The 24,114-nt window shown below is 39.9% G+C and overlaps 1 protein-coding gene across 3 annotated transcripts in view; it reads right to left on the bottom strand.

The window, feature by feature from the left end:
• The window catches only part of TGFBR3 (transforming growth factor beta receptor 3), a 258,572-nt gene that overhangs the window by 145,355 nt on the left and 89,103 nt on the right, over positions 1-24,114 (bottom strand). For all 3 annotated transcript variants that reach the window (XM_073571472.1, XM_073571473.1, XM_073571474.1), the window contains exon 3: positions 19,402-19,586. In XM_073571472.1, the coding sequence (XP_073427573.1) occupies positions 19,402-19,586 (185 nt within the window). The remainder of the gene's footprint in view (positions 1-19,401; positions 19,587-24,114) is intronic.

Here is a 24,114-nt window from a genome sequence, read left to right as displayed (position 1 = left end):
ACACAGCTGTGCTCGCTATTATCCATGCCTGAGGACAGACTTTTAGCAGAGGCTAAAAAACAATTCTAGAGCAATAATTGCTTATCCGTCTAACTAAAAAGGGAACCTGTCACCCCCCCAGGGCGTTTTTAACTAAAAGAGCCACCTTCAGCAGCACTGAGGCTGCATTCTGTGAAGGTGGCTCTTCTGCTTCTGACCCCCAGTAATGCCGAAATATTAACTTTTATAAATAGGTCCTCATACCTGTAATGAGTCCCATAGGTATGGAGTCTCCCCCTGAAGCAGCCGCCTCCCCGCCGTCAATCATATCTCTGTAGCATCTGGGCATCGCCCTCCCATAGCTGTCCATCATGCCCCTGCTCTGCCGTCTGTGTCCCGCCTCCCAGAGCCATCCATCATCCCCTTGCTCTGCCATCTGTGCCCCGCCTTCCATAGCCGCCCATCATGCCCCTGTGTGCTGCCGTCTGTGCCCCGCCTCCCATAGCCATCCATCATGCCCCTGCTCTGCCTCCATCGGCAGGGAGGCGGCTGCTTCAGGGGGAAAACTCCATACCTATGGGACTCATTACAGGTATGAGGACCTATTTATAAAAGTTAACATTTAGGCGCTACTGGGGGTCAGAAACGGAAGAGCCACCTTCACAGAATGCAGCCTTAGTGCTGCTGAAGGTGGCTCTTTTAGTTAAAAACGCCCTGGGGGGTGACAGGTTCCCTTTAACTGAAGTCAGATGAAAAGGACACTACCTCTAACAGGAAAGTATTACTTCCTAAGCGTTATTGGCAATGAAAACGAACGTCCTTCCCCCCTAACTTATAATATTATTGAATAGACCTTTAAAAGAGAAGCCAATTGATCCCTTTATGACCCCCAAAGTACGCTTCCCGTTGTGTCCGGTAGTGCATTTGGGCATGACGGTGCACTTACAGCTTCTTGGCCTCACGCTGTATTTCCCACCTTGCGGCACCTTCCCTTGGCTGATTGACATGTCATTTGCTTTGGTACATGGCAACTGACCTGTGACTCAGCACAGGGAAAGGTGCTACCAGGTAAGAAATAAAAGCATTACCCTGGGAAGCTGTAAATGCATCATCAGACCCCAATGCACTTACACACACAAATGCAGCTTATATACCAGCCTACAATATAATCTAGCACCACAAGAAACATAAGACGTCCGTCCAGCATGATCCTAATCTGACTACGGCTCGATAATATACCAACGTGCATTACCCAAAGTTTGGGGGAAAAATTATTAATTTATCCTGCAGAAAATAGGCTTCTAGTTGACATAAAAAGCAAGCATTGTCTCATCTATGGACGAACAATGACCACCTCGTCTCACACCCCAGACCCATTCATACAGCTGTGCGCTCTATTATCTGTGCCTGATGACAGACTTTTAACAAAGACTATATTACAATTCTAGAGTAAAAGATGCTTATCTATCTGGCTTAACTAAAGTCAGATGAAAAGGACACGCTCTCTAAAATGCATGTATCACTTCCTAACCGTTAGTGGTATGAAAAGAAACTTGTCAGAAAGCCCTTCCCCCCTAAAAAAAAATCCCAAATATTATTGTGTAGCCCTTTAAAAGAGAAGCCCGTTGATCCCTTTATGACCCCCAAAGCACTGCTCCAGCAGCGAGAGATTGCATTTTAAAGTTGTGTCTGGAAGTATTGTGGTGTAATCAATGCTGTCACAGTTTCAGAGCTTGATGTATTTCCATCTTGCAGCACCCTCCCATGGCTGGTTGACAGGTCTGGCACACTGTAAATAACCTGTGAATCAGCAAAGGGGAGTCAGCTGCTAGATAGGGAAATACAGTTTCAGGCTGAGAAGCTGTGAGTGCATCGTCATGCGGGTCATGCCCCAATGCACTTCCAGTTTGTGTAAATATAAAGAGACTTGGCACTCAACTTCAGAAAGAATGCTGGTATATTTAATGCAGCCAAAATAAACAAGAAAACATTTCGGCCACAAACGGCCTTCATCAGTTTGCAGACTGCTCTAAGATAATAGGTATCTGGTCAGTGAAAGTTGTTAGGGAATTACTCTATCACTTTGAGTATGACAACTGGTGAGCAGCGTTAGTTGTGGGCGCAATAGTATAAGTCGTCCTTACAGACGTCAGGGTGTGTGTGCACGCTGCCTGCAGGGGGCAGCTAATGAGCGGTGGACACCGCGTCACTGCAGGCAGCGTGCACACACATCCTGACGTCTGTAAGGACGACTTAGACAATTGCGCCAAACACTAACGTTGCTCACCATCTGCCATACTCAAAGTGATAGAGTAATTCCCTAACAACTTTCACTGACCAGATATCTATTATCTTAGAGCAGTCTGCAAACTGATGAAGGCCGTTTGTGGACGAAACGTTTTCTAGTTTATTTTGGCTGCATTAAATATACCAGTATTCTTTCTGGAGTTGAGTGCCAAGTCTCTTTATATTTACACAAAGTGGAAGTGCATTGGGGCATGACCCGCATGATGATGCACTTACAGCTTCTCAGCTTTATTATTTTATTAAGGCCTAGCGAAGGGTATGATAAGTTGTCCAAGTAGTGGTCAACTTCTCTACTGATCCTTCAGTATTGCCAACAGCCCTTACAGGATTTTTCCAGTTAAAAATAACCCCTGACCCTCAGATGTAGTTTGTTTGTTTTTAAAAAAAAAAAAACACAAAAAAAACAACAACTTTGCTTTACTCACCCTCCCAAGGTCCAACGCTTAGTCTCTAACTGCAGTGACTGTTAATGTCTGCAGTACTGGCATCATGTTGACAGCATTACAGATAATCAGTGAGCTCAGCGGCTCCCAGCAGCTGTCAAAATGCATAATGACATAAGCACTGCAAGACAATAGCAGATACTGGCAGAGACTCCAACCTGGACCTGGCGAGGGCGTGTAAAGCTCATTTTGGCCCCGATTCATCAAAGTGTCTATACCATAAATTTGGCATAAACACTTTGATAATTCACATTTTTTGCACAATGCGAGGTTGCAACTTGACATATTCATGCCAGTTTCAGCCATTTTCATCAAAAGGGGCAGAGCTGGGAAAGGATGGGGCGTGGCGATGCCCACTCATCTAATTCATGGCGAGTTGTGGAGCAGCTTATGCCATAAGTTTTACTCCAGTCGATAGCGCATGCCACTTTTAAGATGCTTCAGATTCATTAAGAGGCGTGTGCTTTTTTTTAATAAAACAAAGTGCACCGAGGGAGTAAGAATTTCCAAAACCAGAAAACACCTTAAATCCTCAAGGTTGATGGGTGCGAACATTTAGTGATGGCATATTCTAATGATACGCCATCACTTGCATGACTCGTTTAGTCTTTATAAACATAAAAATGAAAAATGCAAAAAATAAACCATGAAAATTTGTCACTAAAAAGAATACATTAAAATACAATAATTATCTAATTAGCACTTCATTTTCAGCTGTCTGCAGAATGAGAAGGCCTAAAAAGATGGAGAAAGATTTTTGACTCTTTAATTGACTACTCATTCTTACATTACATTGGAAAAAATTTGAAATGTTTTTCATTGTTCATCCCAGACTTTGTTTTACATATTACCATGAAACACTAATGTCTATTGTTGATTGGTACAAAGTCTAGCATGGCTTTACATTGAAATTTACCAAGATCTACAATCTAGAACAAAGTATATTTCAAATGATCTTGGTTGTCTTTTTACATTGTATCACCTGGTCTTTTAGGTCTACAGGAATGAAACAACTGTAGCTGAAGAACATGCATGTAATCAGATGACTTGTTTCACTTGAATAACTGTTTTACTCAATGTAGTTCTTAATCTGATTTGGCTGCTACACAAATCATAGAGTACTTCTAAGTCATTTAATAACCCATGAAAATCATCTCAAGGCATGACATGAAGGCCACTCTTAGAAAGAATATAGATGTGACACAGTATCTAGAAGTGCGGGTGAATCCTGGAATCTCAAATGTCTGCTTCAATTTTATGAGTTGGTTTTTTATGAGTCAGCTGTTGTAATAAGTTAATTTATGTCTAAATATTTGTTCCATTTTGTATATAGCATTGAACATTAAGTTTCTAGGAACTTTGCATACGTGTTTTTACTGTGGTCAAAGCCTGGGTATTCTAACAATATAGGTACATGAATTTCATATCTCAATGATTCTTTAAAGATTTGCATCAAAATCAGTTGGATGATTTCATCTATTAAACTTTCTAGTGTTTCAGTAAATAGAATTACACTTGTTCTAGTATCCCAATTTGCCAAATCTAAATTCTATTACATATTTGCCAACTCTCTCATAATGTTTGGGAAACTGTCCAAAAAAGTAGAGACCATTCTGAGCGCTAAGACAGAACCCAAACCTTATAGAATCCTACCTAAAACTTGTGGAAGGATTCCTGTACCAAACACTGGGATGTTCCACCGTTAGATTAAGTCCAATCATGTTTCTAGGTGCTAAAATGGGTCATAGACCATGGAGGGACTGGAAACAGACAAGGAGGTAGCATGGCCTTCCATAAGGGACATAACTATTAGTAAAAATGCATGTTTATGCCATCTCCTACGAAGTCAATATTTTCATCAACTAAATGACAAAGATACAACTCACCTGTCCCAGCTCCAGCACCGTGCCTTGCTCCCGTCTTCTGTGGCCGGCTCCGTCTGTACTAACTCGACACCAAGTTACACTGGTGAACTGTCAAATTTCTCTGATGTTAATCACCCTAGTCTTTTTAAAAAAGTTGTCCACTACTTGAACAACCCACAACTGGCCCTGATAAAAGTAAAAAGATTATACTCTCCTCCCGTGCCTGGGCTTTTCCAATGATGTTGGCACTCATTCCCTCCCCAGGGCTGCTATGCAGTTGTTGTGACACGTGAGCCTGGCGCCCAATCAGCGCTGGTGTCACTGTCCTAGCCTTCTGTCGAATTGAACATGGAGAGAAAGTCCGAGATTAGCTGTAACTCTGACTTCCTCTTGATATTCAAACTGACAAAAAGCGGAGACAGTGACGCCAGTGCTGATTGGGGACCAGGCTCACATGTCACAAAAACCACACGAGCCCCAGAACGCGAGTGCCGACACCGCTTGAACGGTGCCGACACAGGAGGTGAATATAAGCTTTTTTATTTTATCGGGGCCAAACATTTAAGTCAAGAAGGGGTTGTCCTAGTAGTGGACAACTCCTTTTAGGCTGGCTCAGGCCTGAGTATTTAGGAAAGTATAGCACCTTTCTAGGACGTGCTTTTGCAGGATTAAGCCTTGTCTTCCTAAAATCTTTGCTCCAGCCATCTGACATATTATACTCCTTGGATCTCATGTCTGCTTTCCAGCTTCCAACTACTATTACTACTAGCTCAGTTAAGTGAATCCAATTGCTATTGCTCTCACAACTCTGATGAATCTGGCTTCAAGTTGCCAGCTCCTTTTTACTATCAAGGTACCAAATTTCATACAGTATAAAGCTCTGCTGATCCTATGGTTAACCTTATCGCTGCTGTAAGTTCCTGATTGCATAAATCTCTACTATTCCTGTGGTTAACCGTACCCCTGCTGAAGGTAGCAGATTGTATGTACTTCTCAGCTGTGTTTCCAAATAACTGTCCTCCAGCTTCATTTACAGTTTGCAATTTCTCTTGCTCATCCTGCATGACAAAAAGTTTTGATCCTCGCTGATACATGTGCAGTCCATTTCTACTGCATCATAGTCTCTGGTCCATGCTGATCCACCCCACCAGGTGATCCCATAATAACATAGCTGCTATACTTTACAAGATCCATAATATAATAATCAGCTGGGGTCTTGCTGCAATCATCAGTAATCTACAGAAAACTAGCAGCCACTCTTCAGATACCCTGCAGCTCCACCACAGTGCAAATTAAGCATTACATGGTGTCTATTGAAATCAATAAGTGCATGTAATGCATGGGTTTTCATAGTACTCCAGACTTAGAGACTATCCATGAAACTAATTATTCATGCTCATTAATAGATGAGGGTCCTAAATTCACTCAATTTCCTAATAAGGTAATTGGAAATTGTTTTTGCACCAGACAACCCCTTTAATACTTAAGCCAAAGAAAATGGGAAATACTAAGAGATAAATTTGATTCTGAATGCACATAACATGAATTTGTGGAGCTGGATGAACATTATGGTATGTAGATATATACTGTGCTCGAGAGGCAGTCATTTATGTTACTTGGAAAACAGTTAATTTCATCTTCATATTTTTATTAGAGCATTTCTGAGTATCACAGACAGGACAAGACCCCGCCTGCACATAATTATTTTTCAATTTCTGGAAGAACATATAAAACAGTTGAAGTTGAGCTCCAACTGGCTGGGACACACTGTCTGCTAACAGCCCACAACAACCATATAACACTGCAGATTTCAGTATTGAGCTTCCAAGGTTCATTCTGAGGATGTAGTATCTGTGATCACTTCTTGACCTACGTTTGATCTGTGTAGAATTATCTGGGTCAAGTTTGTTCCAGAAAGAAGATAGCAATGACACTTGCTTGGTGGAGATAGGTAGAACCTGTCCCTGCTTCTAATTAATGGATTTTAAGTAAATATATAAAAACTAGAAGAGTTTTGATTGATTGTTTTGGCTTTTTGAGATTAACTTTCTTGGGATCTTCACAAAAAAATAGAAGGACTTTTATAGTTCTGTAGAGACCTAATTAAACACTTTAATTCGTCTGCTAACCCTGAGCGTTAAATGGGTTGACTTCTAGAAAGATCTTACCAACATCAGGGATGACTTTAAAATGATGAAAAGAAGCATATTAAATGGCTCTATGTGGATCCAGTATTAGGTACCCTGATGCTCTGCACCGAGACGGTCAAGTTACCGCTAAGGCATATGATTGGCTGCAGTGGTTAGACAACTGGAACAGGACTTTATTTAATGCCAAAATACTGATGATCACTTATCAACGGTGCATATAGAATGTTAAGCTATTCATTTCAAATGTTTGCATTTATCCACCAAAACACAAATGGAAGAGTCAAGTGTGGTACATGACCTTGTCAAGACAACATCATTTTAACCCTTTTCCTATGGAAAATTTAGTTTCTGAACTAATCAAACTTTCTCAAACAACGGAACTGTACCATCTTCACTGTGGAAGTGTTGCTACAATGCCTTTTATCAGCTTGACAGTTAAAACTAGTCTAAAAGCCCAGCTAAACTACACAGCCAGCTGCACCGTTTCAAGGAAACACAACCCCAGCAATAAGGGTTATATAAAGGCCTCAAGTGAAGAGTCATTTTCTAAATGTTTTCAAGGTTTACCATTTTGAGAGTCAATTCCCTATAGAAAGCCTTTCCCGCTAGTGTTTCCAAATAAGGAGTGCATTGTTAAATCATACTTGGTGCCATGATTAACTTTTCCCAACATTATCGACACTTGGGACGCTTTGCAGCTGTGAGCAATGTAAAAATGCAAATAAATATGTAAAAGTCAAGAACAAAGTATGTTTATGTAGTGCCTGATGTCATCAATTGTTAAGTGCCTTGCTTAGACAGAACTTGACAAATTATATTAGTTTTATGTAATTACAGTGCAGATCTTTTAAAGCACTTTTCGCTTGGTTCTTTCTAAGCACAAGTCAAGACCAATGATCAAGAAAACCATTAAATTAAATGGTAGCAATGGTTTGTAGTGGCATTATAAAGGGCTCCTGTTATCAGATGTATGTTGCCCGAATCACAAGTCGCATGAATCAAAGCCTGGCTACGAGATTGCAGACAGCATTTCAGTGTAAACCTATTTTGAGAAGACGGCAAGGAACTATGTGTCTCAGCTGACTAGTCAGAGGCAGGGCCCCAGTTGAATTCTCTGCACCCGGCCTCCAATGAGAGGAAGACCAGGACACATAGGAAGAGACCAGTCAGTCAACCGAAGCAATGTGTTGAGAAGCCATTTGGGTACCTGCATCGGACAATTTATCAAGACACATAGTCCCTGTCCACCTTTTCAAAGTATCTTTTCTCTGAAACAGTGTTTCGGACTTAAACATACAGGTGTTTCTCACAAAAGTAGAATATCATCAAAAAGTTAATTTATTTCAGCTCTTCAATACAAAAAGTGAGACTCATTATATAGTCATTACAAACAGAGGGTTCTATTTCAAGTGTTTATTTCTGTTAATGCTGATTATTATGGCTTACAGCCAATGAAAGCCAAAAAGTCATTATCTCAGTAAATTAGAATACTTTATAACACCAGCTTGAAAAATGATTTTAAAATCCGAAATGTTGGCTTATTGAAATTTATGTTCAGTAAATGCACTCAGTACTTGGTCGGGGCTCCTTTTGCGTCAATTATTGCATCAATGCGGTGTGGCATGGAGGCGATCAGCCTTTGGCACTGCTGAGGTACTATGGAAGCCCAGGTTGCTTTGATAGTAGCCTGCAGCTCGTCAGCATTGTTGGGTCTGGTATCTCTCATCTTCTTCTTGATAATACCCCATAGATTCTCTATGGGGTTAAGGTCAGGTGAGTTTGCTGGCCAATCAAGCACAGTGATAATGCTGTTTTTAAACAAGGTATTGGTACTTTTAGCAGTGTGGACAGGTGCCAAGTCCTGCTGGAGAATGAAATTTCCATCTCCAAAAAGCTTGTTGGCAGAGGGAAGCATGAAGTGCTCTAAAATTTCCTGGTAGACGGCTGCACTCACTTTGGTCTTGATAAAACACAGTGGACCTACATCAGCAGATGACATGGCTCCCGGAACCATCACTGATTGTGGACACTTCACACTTAGACCTCAAGCAGCTTGAATTGTGTGCCTCTCCACACTTCCTCCAGACTCTTCGACCTTGATTTCCAAATGAAATGCAAAATGTACTTTCATCTGAAAACAACCCTTGGACCAGTGAGCAACAGTCCAGTTCTTTTTCTCCTTGGCCCAGGTAAGATGCTTCTGGTGTTGTCTATTGGTCATGACACAATGAATGTGACACTTGTAGTCCATGTCCTGGATACATCTTTGTGTGGTGGCTTCTAAAGCAATGACTCCAGCAGCAGTCCACTCCTTGTGAATCTCCACCAAATTTTTGAATGACCTTTTCTTAACAATCCATTCAAGGCTGTGGTTATCCCGATTGCTTGTGCACCTTTTTCACCACACTTTTACCTCAATTTTCCATTAATATGCTTGGATACAGCACTCTGTAAACAGCCAGTTTCTTTAACAATGACCTTTTGTTGCTTACCATCCTTGTGGAGTGTGTCAATGACTGCCTTCTGGACATCTGTCAAGTCAGCAGTCTTCCCCATGATTGTGGAGCCTACTGAAACAGACTAAGGGACCTTTTTAAATGCTTGGGAAGCCTTTGCAGGTGTTTTCTGTTAATTATTCTAGTTTACTAAGATAATGACTTTAGGGTTTTCATTAGCTGTAAGCCATAATCATCAACATTAACAGAAATGAACACTTTTAATAGATCACTCTGTTTGGAATGACTCTATATAATAAATGAGTTTCACTTTTCGTATTGAAGAACTGAAATAAATTAACTTTTTGATTGTATTCTAATTTTGTGAGAAGCACTTGTACCTGGCTGCAGTAGCTCAGGCAGCATGAACCTGATGACAGGTTCCATTTAAAGTACATGCCCTTAAAGCAGATTTTAACAGTTTGATGGCAAAAACACATTTTGTCACATTAAATGGGTTGTCCAGTACTCAGACAACCCCAACTTAATCACTATGTTTCCATCAAGCAACATAAAACATCTGTACTCTCCACTGGTGCGAGCATCATTCCAGTGGTGTCAGCAATGAATCTCTCAGGGCTCGTGTGACATTGTTATGTCATGCGATCCCTGTGGCCAATCAGTGGCCGCATCACTGTCCCCTCTTTGGGACGTAACTGACATTTAGCGGAAGTGAGAGCTGTGACTGCTCTCACACTTCTGCCAGAAGTCTGATTTGTGAGTATACTGTAGGTGTTATTATTGCTGTGGGCAAACAGTGATTGAGAAGTAGTGGACAACCCCATTAAATTATTTCAATTAACATCTTTAAACAATTCAGTCTGTCATTACATTATGAACTCAGTTTCTTCAGATGATCACCTTGCCTTGAGGTTTTTAGATGGACACCTTGGAGATAGCCTCAAATTGCTCACACACACATTCAATGAGATTTAGTCATGAATGGACAGGACAGAAGCGAGAATTCCAGAACTGTCCTCTATAATCAGGGAATTGTTCTAACTTGAATAATATGACAAAACTTAACAGTCAAACACTAGTTCTAACTACGGAAATATCTGCCTTGCATGTTGCACTGGTCTAAGGTTTCACTATGATGAGACAGTCTGAATCGGCTGTCCCCAGGAGCGGGTATCAGGAATGGCTGAGCATTCCAAATAGTGTTACAAATAGCTGAACTTCTCTGACATTTCTTTTCATAAATTCACATTTTACAAAATTACTACAAATTTACATTTTACAAAAATATTTTTTGTAAGAAATCAGGAAGGTTCATTAAATACTTTGGGTAAAATTCATCATAGCTTTTTGTGGCAAAAAAAACTATGAAAAAATGCAAAAATAAATGTGGATTCTGGCATTATCATGCAATTCTCGCCCCAGCTCCATCAAAGCAGACGGGGTATGACAACTCCAGGTCATCAACTTCATGACAAGGGGTGGCGTTCGCTATGCAGCAGATCTTACTCTACCAGTGGTTGACGAAAGATTTGTGGCAAGGCGCACACCATGTCTGATTCATTGAGAGGCGATGAGGGGGCATCTGCTCCAAAATGCCCCCTCAGCAAGACCGGCGAGAGATTTGCTGATCTTCTTGAATCGACCCCTTTGAGTTTATGGCAGTTATAGCAAGAACAATATGCAGCCTTATCACAAATTGCCAATATTTCACCCATTTAATGAACTTCTCAGCTCCAGGTCTAGATCCTTTTGTAAACATCATCAAAAATAATTGGCAAAAATTGAATAATCAGGGTTAATTCAGTTGTAGCAGTTGTCCATCTTTCTTGCCACATGCAGGAACAAGAGCATTCGGCTTTACAGAAAATGATTAACTTCACTTGTTTCAGCTGCAGAACTGCGGTAATTTGCTGTAAATAATGCTAAAAAAAAATAATAATACAAACCACATTGTCTAAAAAACAAAAACCTTAGGAACCACATACATATTTGTAAGAAGTTCACCTTTTGGGCTACACCAGTTTGTAAAACCTAATGAAGACCAACCTGAGGCAACTGGAAATTTCAAAGGTCTAAGTACACATTTTGTGACAAGGATTTGGCAATGCAAGTGGCTCCATAAGGAAAGGTATGTCGTGTTAAGTATCTGAAATAAAAAGCAATGTAAACCAGATGGAATTCCCTCTAGATGCAAAGCTGCCGCCTATCACAGGCTTAGCGGCGTAATTAAAAACAGATTAAGTAGTTGATTGAGTTCATGATGCAGTTTGAAAACAGTCTTCTACACTGAGTGATAATGGGACAATTAATTATTTCCAGAGCATCTGGGAAGGTCCTTTAGGAGAGCAAGTCAACTAAGAACATTCTCCGTAATTATCTCTAGAGTTATCATGAAGACAACTGCATTGCGTGGTAATTTTTCTGACAACTCCAGTTAAACTAGAAGTAGAGTACATTTGCACAAAAATTGTGACTTTTTAGAAAGTCACAATTGATGAATCAGATGGGTACATCTGGAGACCCCAAACAATGTTCACAACGGTGGACATAAAAGAAAAAAAAACCATGAGAACAAATATAGAATAAACTTTAAAAAGCACAATTTAAAAGAAGAATAAGGAGCAAATGAAAAGCAAGTGAAAAATTCCAAAAACCAGACAAATAAAGGTGCAAATGCCATAATGAATCGGATCCTAAAGGTAAAGTTCTTAACTTGTCGATTATCTAAAAACTGAAGTAAAACCTAAAATGCGCAATAACTCATTGCACTTTGCTGTGTAGGAATAATAATGCCATTGTAGTAGGTTAAACAATTGCAATAGTTTTCTTGGAAGTGTCTAGAACCCTGGAGTGCTGTAGTCATATGCCAAAAGAACATTACGTTAAAAGAAGGTAAGGGAAAAAACAGTGATACTGTTTGGCTTCACAAGGTGGAATCCAAGAAAAATTATAGCTCTCTGTCAATTTTTCCACAAGATATTGGATTAGGATTATAATGATCATCATTAACCCCCCCTCTAGAATTTAGTCACTGATGTAATTTCATAATAGATATTTTAAACAAATGTTTCTTTTATGGAACAAAACCCAATGAGTTCTTACTCTACAATGAAAAGGGCTTATTCACTACTAGACAACCCTAGCTTAATAAAAACAACTGTTACTCACCTCTTGCTGTGGCGTCATTCCTCTGATGTTGTGTCACAAGCATGCTGCAGCCAATGTGCAGCCGCTCATCAGGTACTGCTCAACAATATTCCATCAGGACAGCCACCACATCTGGTGAAGTAGTAAGATCTGCAGCTGGTGAGCGGACACTTATTGGCTGCAGCTTGCATGGGACGCAAGTCACTCACCGGGAATGGCGGCACCAACATTGCTAGAATGGCGCCACTGCAGGAGGCGAGCATAAATCAATTTAATTTAATTAGGGATCTGAAATTATTAAGCAGGTGCTGTCCAGTAGAAGACAACCTTCTTAAGCTTCTTCTAAAAGTCTGAGTGTCTTTTACTGCTACTAATGGGTAAATTATTCCTTGAGGAGACCACCAAGCAAGGGTAGGAAGATTTATTGGCATTAGATACCAGCTAAGCGATCGCCTTAATTGTTAGGCTGTAGACTCCCATCAAGGTCTTCTCACCCAGCCAACCAGTTTTCTAGTTTGCACTGATGATGAACAAAAAGTCCAAAATGGCTGCATGAAAATAGAGATACTGGTTTGGCTTTAGATCTTAAGTCATGTGGCACTGCTCTTTGAAATGTCGATATTGACTTCCAGGACTACTATTTCCAATCGATCACACAAGAGACCTTACGTTTCTATTTTCCCCCAGTTAGCACAAGACCCCAAGATTTGGTGCTGAAAATACCAACATATGTTTATCTTTTTATCTTTCCTTTGTCCCATCAATGGGTTGAACCCTTCAGCCAATTAAGCCAGTAGAATCTTTTTGGCTCTGGAGCTCAAGTATCAGCCAGCTCTATGGTCCATCTGGACTTGCCGCTGTCGCTTGCTTTTGCGTGAACTTGGATGTTAAAATAATTGCAAAAAAAAACTTGGTTTAAAAAGTAAACATTTGAAAACTTCTGAATTTGACACCGCTTTTTATGAGGTTTCAAAACAAAATTCTCAGTTGATGTTCAGTTACAGACTTTTAGTCTAACATCCAGAAGTAATAACATGTTGGAGGAATTTGTTCTAGAATATACAGTACAGATAGGAACCTGAACAATACATTTCTATACCTTACATTCTAATGTATTCAAAAAGAGCAGACAGTTTCCCATCATCTGTTTGACCCCAATGGTTTGTACCTCCAGTAATTCTATTAGGTGTTTAATATTTCCAGAATGTGAATTATTCTACGCATTGAAGACTTTTTTTTTGTTTGTTTTTTTTAAGTCAACCCAAATGCATAAAGAAGAATCCAAATAGTTTATTGTGGTTTAACAATATCAGATTTTAATGTCAACTATCACCTTGCAAACAAGTAAAATATCCTGTGACCAGAACACACCAAGTCTATTTTCAGGCTACAAACATATCAAGGTATTCTGCTGTAAACAGGCGCACATCCCGGGTTGCTAGAGCCAGCAGACATCAGGAAACCACTTATCTGTTTTCAACATGAAGTGGGATTGATTTCTGTCCAAGCCAAAAGGTCATGGAGGTCATTAACTTTTGCAAGGATCAGAAAGATAACATTTGATATGGGATAAAATACCTTATCCCAAAAATACAGTAGTGGTCCTGCTCTGGTTGTTTATCATCCTATTTTTCATTGCTGCCGCCAGTACATCTCTGGGGTTTCCTGCACTATTTTGCAATCTTTTTCAGAGTATTGTATTACAAGGAAAGGGAAGAGGTTGGGGGTTTATGGTGCTTAATGAATGCTTCTATACAGCAGCAAAAGATGAACGCAGGAAGAGGTAATTCTGGACACGAACTTCTTATAACAAAAGTCTATTCTTGTAAGGGCTTTCTGGAAAGGTATATTGTTGAACAGGAAATGGGAGAGTGTAATGACAGATGAGAGAGTTCAAGATACGCAAGACATAAGCAAACAGCCTTGCTGGCTTTATAAACTATGATACTCATTAGAGGTTTTTTTTTGTTTGTTTTTTTTAAAAAGGGGGGTTTCAAGTAATAAAATCGACTGTAAGCTACCAAAATGGATTATTTTAGATTAAAAGGGTTTTCTCGGACTTGAAGGAGTTGGCCAGTGGGTAACAATTACTTTTCAAAGGGTTCAGACTGGATAAAAGAAAAGAAACTCATCCTCACCGACCCCCTATATACTGTTCTGAAACTTACCCGGTCCTGGCGGGTTTTTACTTCCTGCTCTACTTCTTGAAATTGGAGGAAATGACAATCATTGCTTGAGTACGAGGGCATTTCCTGTCGAAAATACAGCACATTTTTTGTCTGCTGGACAATCCTTAAAACATTCCCGGATTATTAACAGGATAGTCATTTTTTCATCTATTGGGAACTGACCACTGGAGCCCCATCGATCAACACAATAAAAAGGCTCGTCTGCTTATCTTGGACAAACACTGAACAGCAGTACCAGACAACCGCCGAAACCGACGAGCCACGACGTCTGTGTGATACAATGAGGTGCTAGAGTTACAGCCCCAATGATCAGCCAGATCTCACACTTTGCACTGACGAGGGGCAGTATCCCGAAACACAGTGTCTGCAAAGTTGAGATTCTGATTTTGGCTTTTATCCTAAGTCATGTGACAAGGCTCGTTAGGGTCGACATTAACTTTTAGAATTGCTAATTCCTATAGGTGGTACTAGAGTTCTAGTTCTCTTCCTCTCTGAAGAGACAATTTGCATATTTCCCAGAGGAGCATTGCGCCTTAAAAGTCTCCTCATCTCGGCATGCTTGATATGTCACCCTCCGCATGGAAAAATGATACCCCTTGGAGCACCAATGAACAAAACTTGATGGTCTAGCCTAAGGAGAGTCCAGCAATACGTAAAGCTGGAAAATTATTTTAAAAAGTAAAGATAAACTAAAAGGAATGAAAAGCTGACTGGTGGTCAGACTTGGAAGAGTCGTCCAGTTTTATGTAAATAGAGATCAATCATAGCACGATGAAAAGTTCTCCAAATGCAACTGTGACTATAGTCCTCACAATCTTCAAGACGCTGTCAGCAATGGGAGACATTCACTATTTACATTTATAGATTAAAATTCTTTCTTACCTCGCCCTACTGACAACTCTGAAAATTTGTTAAAGACCCTTTATCATCATAAAATGACCTATCACTTAAATTACCGTAGTTTTTTGTCAAATCTATTTTTTTCAGTGTTACTTTCTAGACACAAAATGAGAACTCTTCCAATTCTGATACTAGTCACTGGGGGCATTTTAGATTCATTGATCCTGTTTCTTACAAAAGACTTTTCAGAAGTCTCATTATCATTATAGTCAGGATTAAGGCCCCGTCTCACATAGTGAGATCACTAATGCGTCACCGATTTTGTGATGCAACAGCGATCTCGCTACGTGTGACACATAGTGGCGACCGGCCCACCTGCTGGATATCGCTGATCGTGCTCGCATGTCCTGGGCCATTTTTTCATCGTCGGCCTCCTGCTGGCCAGCATGCATCGCTGTGTTTGACGCTGACGAACGACCTCGTTGGCGTTGCAAAACTCAGGGACGCAGGCTGGAATTGTTCAGAATAGCTGCTGTGTGACTAGGTCCCAACGACCGCCGAGGTCGTTATATGGATCGCCGGATCCTTGCTGCGTCGTTGAAGAGATCTGCCTGTTTGACATCTTACCAACGATCATTTTGCGACGCACCAATGATCCCTACCAGGTCGTATAGTTGTCGGGATCGCTGGTGCGTCGCTATGTGAAACGGGACCCTTACAATGACAGGTAACACATCTCTATACACAGATGATAACACAGGGTCCAGCATTCATAGAAAGTGATGTCACAGCTAATCAACTCCCTCCCTCTTCACAATGACCATTGCACACGCTCATTAGATGCTTCCATACAAAAGATAGGGTCATATTCTGCTCATTGCTGCTAATGTATTTGTAAATTTCCTAATTGAACAAGTAGTATGTGTCCTGAATAGCCCCCTCATTGGCAGTGTGAAAATTGCAAGTTTTCTAATTTCTTCATAATACATATTGTAATATCAAAATACATATAACAATTTTGGGTGAAATTCTACAAAATGCAGCAAGTCGGTTGATGAATTTTGTGCATAAAATATACTTTTTTTTGTCTTACACCATTTTGCACCTTTTTAGAACAAAAGGTCATACGATCCTTTAAAATGTTGCATGTTAGTATTAAACTGTGTAAAAATAAAATTAGACAGATTTTGTACTCCACTAGGGCACTGGAGCAGACTTGTGCAAAAAAATTGTGATATTTCAAAACAAGTCCTTATATAGGTGACATCTTCGCAGGATGTGTTTTCTGTATTAATCATTACGTTTTCCACATTATACATATGTCTGATGTCCTTGTTAAAATCCAATCATACAGCTCCAGCACACTGACTCTTCAGATGATGGTCATGCACTGTTCTCTTCCGTATTTCGGATGAGATTCGCCAATTTATGTCTATAGGTCTCATATGGATCATCTGTGCAGCATCCGGTTTTTACTGATACATTGCAATTATTAACATTGGAAACTCTATTTGTTCTTGGAAATATTTTTAAAGGTTGATGTATGATGCCCTATGGATGTGAAAAAGGGCATTTGGATGGAATATGGGTGACAATACAGATGAAAATTGTCTTTTTTTTCTGGGGCGAAAATTGGACCATTTTTTGCACCCTCATCTGAACCCGATCTAAAGGTTATGGGGGAAGGGTAGTTTCCGTGCCGCATTTCGCTGCTAAAACATTAAAGTGATTTACAATATTATTCAGACTTTTCTGCAATCTGTAAAGACAATTATTTTTAAAGAAGAAAAGAGACGAATTAGCAGTCAACAGTCCACGGCCAGCATAATAAAATTCTTTACTGCCCTCCCTCTGTGAACCCTGCTCATAAGAGCAATTATTCTTCACATTCAAAATGCTGCAGTCAGCAAGAGAACCGGAGAGAAAAATGCAACCTCCATAAGATATAACTAACGTTGCATCGCAAGGGTGAAAGAATTTGAACTTAAATATTTGTTTATAGCAATCGTGGCATGTAGCCTGGAGCATTAAGCCATAATCTGCAACACATTTAGTTAAATCGTCCTTCGAACTTGAACATGGCCTCTTAAAGAGGACCAGCCTTCAAAATAAGAAACCTTCCTATAATGTGGTGTCAATGGGACCTGATACATCCAAATTACCCAACAATGTGATTAATTTGATTGATCGACTAATGGATAGAACAAAGTTTCATTATCAGGAAAGCCCAAAACAAATCTGCTATAACTAATTTCCTAATTGGTTCTCAATGCTCAGTCCTCTCCTTTTTGGGAGGAAAAAGGACTAAAATGCACAGATCTGTAATGTCCGTCCACTTACAAGAAATTAACATGTGATCTAAAGCTGGACATACACATTAGACTACAGTAAGACAGACCGTTCAATTTCAGCAGGAGTGGCCGGCCTTCTATTCTGTATTAGCTGGTGGTGGCGCAGCATGCCAAGACAGTCAAGCTCTTTGGTACAGCAGGGAGACATAATCTCCCTGAACTACCGTGCTCTGTTCTGTAGACCGCTGGTCGGTTTAAGCCTGCTGTCTACAGAACTGGCCAAGAAGCTGGTGCATGCATAGGACATCAAAGTCCCGGAGCAGTGACGTCATCGCCCTGCGTCGAGACTCAGACGTCCTGTGCGCCTGAGACCTGGGAGGGGATCACATCTACTGCAGGAAACAACAGGTGGTGCAGGGAGCTGCATCTCCTGGAACTCTGCACTTCGATACACAGTGTACAAGCAGCCTCAAGGTGTGTATGCATATTCAACGTAGTGGAGCTGCGATACAGTGAAACCTCTTTCAAAAAACCACCCAAAATCGCACTAATAAATAACCTTCTATGGGATGGACCCTTTCAGGGCAGAGGTTCATATTTGCAGAAGCTAGGAGAATTCAAAGTAAGTCATAGAAGAATCTGGACTAGATGGGTGACGGTCTTATCAAAGATGTAATCTACCAGAGAGATTTCACTACATTATATACAATACTACTAGTATTTAGCAGTCTCCAGTAGTGAGGGAAAATGTTCATGAAAAAAGAGGGTCATATTACATATGGTCGGGTCATAATAAATGTATTAATAAATAAGTGTACATGAAGAGATAGTCCTACTAAGCGTGCATAAAGTGAGTCCTAGTGGGTGTGCATACAGTGAGTACTAGTAAAGAAGTTTGCATCAAGTGAAAGTACTAGCAGGTGTGCAGAAACTGAGAGTACTAGTAAGTTCATAAAGTGAGGGTACTACTAAATAAGTGTACACAAAAGTGAGAATACTAGAAAGTAAATAGTGAGATTAATAGTAAGTGTCACCAGCGAGATGACAGTGTGTTGGATTGCACAGGCCTTGCAGGTGGAGTCATCAGGACGGTGGATTAGGTGAGTATATGACGTTTTATTTTCATTAAAACTTGTGGGTGTATTATACAGTGTGAGGGACCCTCATATATCATAGGGACTACTGTGGGGGGACATTATACAGCTTGGAAGCTAATGAGGGGGGTCATTAGACAGTTTGGGACCTACTGTGTGGGGAAGCCATACAGTGTGGGACTACTCTAGGGGCCATTGTACAGTGTGGGAGCTAATGTGGGGGCCATTTATGTTTTCATTTTTTTGGAACCTTAACCTTAGGCTGTAAATTTACAATAGTGTGGGGTTAAAGGCCAGTACCAAAAGCTGAACATTTACAAGGTTTGGTGGTTGCTGGGTAAAAAAAAAGGTATGTATGTATCAATCTATATCAAGAATAAGATGACTATCCATACTGTATACCTATACAGTAGACACTTGATATGTACAGAATATTCCGAAAATACTAAATGCATATAACAAGACACATGGCAATGCTTTATGTAAAGAGCTGCTGTGTACACAGTGCAGGATGTGCTATCAGTAACCGGATCAGCAGCAGTGATAGTAATGGCATACTAACACAATAGACAAGCGTATAATATTCTGCTTCCAGGAAACACTGGCGAGCAGATTACTCTGTACTGTAAATCATAAATACCTCGTGCTCACTATGACAGGGGTCTTCCTCCACACATTTCAGATTTATGATATGAACCTCTTGGGGTTGACTTATTGTTCCTTTACTTGCGCATCCAGATAAAATATTGTAGCTTTCCAGAAAAGCTTGGACAGGATAATCTTCAGTAACAGGTGACAGCAGACATGTAGCTTTAGGGACAGGACCTATAATACACAGAGAGGAAACATTAAGGACAATCCACCACAACCAGCCAATGTGAAATGCTTGGCGCAAGAAGGAAAAACTTAATTTGATTCACAGTTATGTAAAAAGCTGGAAATACATTAAGAATTTGGGTTTGATGTCTGTACCTTGAAGGCTGGAATTCTATCATCTGTGCCACTACCGTTTAAAAAAACTCTAGTACTGAAATCCATGTGTTTTCAAACTTATAACCATACTTACAAATTTTTATAAAATTTTACAAACTTACATAACACAACTTTTTAAAAAGTCAAGACAACTTATAGTATTGAAATCCATGTGTTAGGGTTAGGCTTGTGGTTAGGGTTAGAGTTGGAATTAGGGTTGTGGTTAGGGTTATGATTACGGTTGGGATTAGGGTTAGGTGAGTGTTGGGGTTAGGGTTGGAGATAGAATTGAGGGGTTTCCACTGTTTAGGCACATCACGGGGTCTCCAAACGCGACATGGCACCACCATTTATACCAGCCAATTTTTGTGTTCAAAAAGTCAAACAGTGCTCCCTCAATTCCGAGCCCCGACGTGTGCGCAAACAGTGGTTTACCCCCACATTTGGGGTATCAGCGTACATCAACTTTGGGGGTCTAATTTCTCCTGTTACCCTTGGGAAAATAAAAAATTGGGGGCTAAAAATTATTTTTGCGGAAAAAAAAAATATTTTTAATTTTCACAGCTCTGCGTTATAAACTTCTATGAAGCACTTGGGGGTTCAAAGTGCTCACCACACATCTAGATTAGTTCCTTGGGTGGTCTAGTTTCAAAATGGAGTCACTTGTGGGGGATTTCCACTGTTTAGGTACATCAGGGGCTCTGCAAACGTAACATGACGCCCGCAGACCATTCCATCAAGTCGGCATTTCAAAACGTCACTACTTCCCTTCTGAGCCCCAATGTGTGCCCAAACAGTGGTCCCCCCCCACATATGGGGTACCAGCGTACTCAGGACAATCTGGACAACAACTTTTGGGGTCCAATTTATCCTGTTACCCTTGTGAAAATAAAAAATAGTGGGCTAAAAATCATTTTTGAGGAAAAAAAATAATTTTATATTTTCATGGCTCTGCGTTTTAAACTTCTGTGAAGCACTTGGGGGTTCAAAGTGCTCACTACACATCTAGATAAGCTCCTTGGGGGTTCTAGCTTCCAAAATGGGGTCACTTGTGGGGAGTTTCTACTGTTTAGGCACATCAGGGGCTCTGCAAATGCAACATGACGCCCGCAGAACTTTCCATCAAAGTCTGCATTCCAAAATGGCGTTCCTTCCCTTCTGAGGTCTCCCATGCTCCCAAACAGTGGTTCCCTCCCACATATCGGGTATCGGTGTACTCAGGACAAATTGCACAACAACTTTTGTGGTCCAATTTCTCCTGTTAGCCTTGTGAAAATAAAAAATAGCGGGCTAAAAAATCATTTTTGAGGAAAAAAAATGATTTTATATTTTCACTGCTCTGTGTTATAACCTTCTGTGAAGCACTTGGGGGTTGAAAGTGCTCACCACACATCTAGATAAGTTCCTTCGGGGGTCTAGTTTCCAAAATGGGGTCACTTGTGGGGGAGCTCCAATGTTTAGGTGCACAGGGACTCTCCAAACGTGACATGGTGTCCGCTAACGATTTATATGGATACATCTGGGTGGGCCATTTATATGGATAAACCTAAATAAAATGGGAATGGTTGGTGATATCAACTTCCTGTTTGTGGCACATTAGTATATGGGAGGGGGAAAACTTTTCAAGATGGGTGGTGACCATGGTGGCCATTTTGAAGTCGGCCATTTTGGATCCAACTTTATAAATGGCCCACCAAGATGTATCCATATAAATGGCCCACCCTGTAGATAGATAGATAGATAGAGAGAGTGAGAGAGAGAGAGAGAGACACTGTTTTCCGTTTTGAGTTCTTTTCCTTTTTATTTTTTAATCTCACGGTATGTACACATGGCACCTTTTAAATGCCGGTGTATATGCATTATTGAAGTAGAAGATACTTCATGAAAGTGCTAACTGAGTTTTGTTCAAAATGACTTTTATAATGTCTTTTCAGATTCCTTTTTGCTGTAGCTTAGCCATTGTTGTTTTTTTTTCTAGCTCAAGTCTTTAGTCTGCAGTCACCCTATGTGAATGCAGCTTTTTGAATCCTTACAGCGCACAAACAGCATACTTGTGTACTTTTGGACACATTCTAACTAGACGTGCATAACCTCGCTTAATTCACTTGTATTCAGCAGGGCCATGTACGTCTAGTCTGTATATGACTGCACATAAGTATATGTTCATTATTTTTTCCCATAATTTTAGCACTTCAGATGGGTTCTAGGAAGAATTCACTTGAAAAACATGTCATGTGCACATACCCCAACACTGAGTTTAGCGCAATACCATTCACAAAGCACAGATTTCTTACATTGAGCAAGAAAAGTATTTGTCTGATCATATTGTTTAAACAGTAATCTGGTGAAATATGTTCTTTGGTTTGGAAAAGGAATGCATCCCTTGCCGAGATCCATCAGCGGCTGTAACTGCCTCTAAATTACAGGAAAAAGATGTGGACAAGACTGATGTATGTGTATGCGAAAATGTATAGGGGATACTCGAGAGTTTTCCTTCTTGATGGATAAATCACGGGACCCTACAGACATATTCTTGGAAAATTACAGGAAATGTATGCAAAAAAAAATCATAGGAAGATTTCCAAACTGTTTAGATTCATATTGACAAGTAAGAAATGTTGCAGTCTGGAAATAAATATGTAAGTTCCAAAATATTATCAGTTATAATTTTTTCAATTGAGTATCAGGGAAAAAAAAAGAAAAATTAAGATTTTTTTTTTAAGTAAGAATGATTAGCTATGGTCAATCAATGTTCAGCAACATTTTAATCTAAAAACAAGATGTACTAAGAAAAAGAAAACCACATGATCGAGTATTTCAAAAAGTACCAGCTATGTAAATATCCTTATAATAATATTAACAGCTATGTAGGTAAAAGGTCTAATAGAATTAAGAAACCATAATGTAAACCAATGAAATCCAAAGTGCTGTACAAGATACCTTCCTCCACCGTTAAAATCTGTGCCTTTAGGTGTGATCCTATTCGAGAAGTGGCTTGCATTGACGGAAGCCAACTTATACACATTGCAAAGTTAGCACAATTGTAAAGAAGATCCAATATAGAAAATCTAACAATAAAAAATAATGCACATTAGTTTAATAGAAAAAGGTGAATACACAGCACAAAAGGGTCCATAAGTCATCTCATCACCACTTCCATACTGTTTGGTCTCAGCTGGACACCAATCCGACCACCCTAGTAGTGCAGCACTGTACAATGTAAATACATTGAGACCCAACGTTATCAAATTTCTTTCATAGATCAGAATTTATAGCTTAAGGTACGAAAAAGAGAAAATGAGAAAAAATACTACTTCAAATGTTAACAAAAGATTAGCCATTTTAGAATGAGTCTAAAGGTTCTCATACACATTAGATTAAAGTCAGCTGAACCTGCTGATATTGGTGGGAGTGTATGGGGGAGGTCTCCTGATTTATCTTTGAAAAATGATGTAGTGGAGATAAGGATTAAGCTCTTTCAGTTTTAAGACCCAACACTTTTTTGCTTTTCAGCAGATAAGCCACTGGAAGAGCCATTTGGCAGCTGCTTTCTCTGTTCTCCCCTTTGAAAACACATGAACACTTGGGCAAGTCAAACGTTCATGTGTATGGGTGAGTCAGAACACATAGGTGACAGCCGAATTAGTGCTCAGATATCAGCTATCAAATCTTCCAGTTTAATACTGTGATCAACCCAACAAATTAAGGTGGCCTCATTTATAGCTATTGACTCCATCAATTTAGCCAACGCTAGATCAAGGGGTAGATACACACAATTTTTAAGCACTATAGTGCCTACCAAAAGGCTGTTTTCTATTCTTTACATTTGGGCAGAACATATTAGGCACTGTTCACCTTTGCTTGTAAATCTGGCCAAAAATAGACAAAAGCTGTGCTATTGTGTCTGATAAAAATATAGATAGTGTGAACAAAACCCAGCAAACAGCATTATATTCAGTAGTCCAATGGATGAAATTCATTTTCAAACTTTTAAGCTTTGTGTCTGATGATCCACCAAAACCCAATAAATTTGGTGTACACAAATACTTATCCATACATACATGTGTGTACACATAGATCTCTAAGACCGCCAGTATTTATTCGCAAAGACAATATAAGAACTTATGTAATGTCTGTGATGCCAATTGTTACAAGTGTGAGCTTATCAAAGAGCAAACAAAAAGCCTATTTATAAAGTCTATTTCGCATTAAGCAGTGATCCGTTATATTGATAGTGTACCTGTATCAAACCCAAAGTAAACAACAACGCCACGTTCTCAGGATTTGTTGTATTTGTAAAAGACAGCGTTCAATGCAAAACATTTTGTCTCAAAACAAGTCTGTCTCCTGTTTTCCAACAATACCAAATCTCTGAAAACTT

Source organism: Dendrobates tinctorius, unplaced genomic scaffold (genome assembly GCF_039654945.1).
Source record: "Dendrobates tinctorius isolate UK_male_01 unplaced genomic scaffold, ASM3965494v1 ptg000029l, whole genome shotgun sequence".
NCBI classification, from domain to species: Eukaryota; Metazoa; Chordata; class Amphibia; order Anura; family Dendrobatidae; genus Dendrobates; species Dendrobates tinctorius.
The sequence above is the reverse complement of the archived record's forward strand: the minus strand, read 5'-3'. Positions and strand labels throughout refer to the sequence as shown.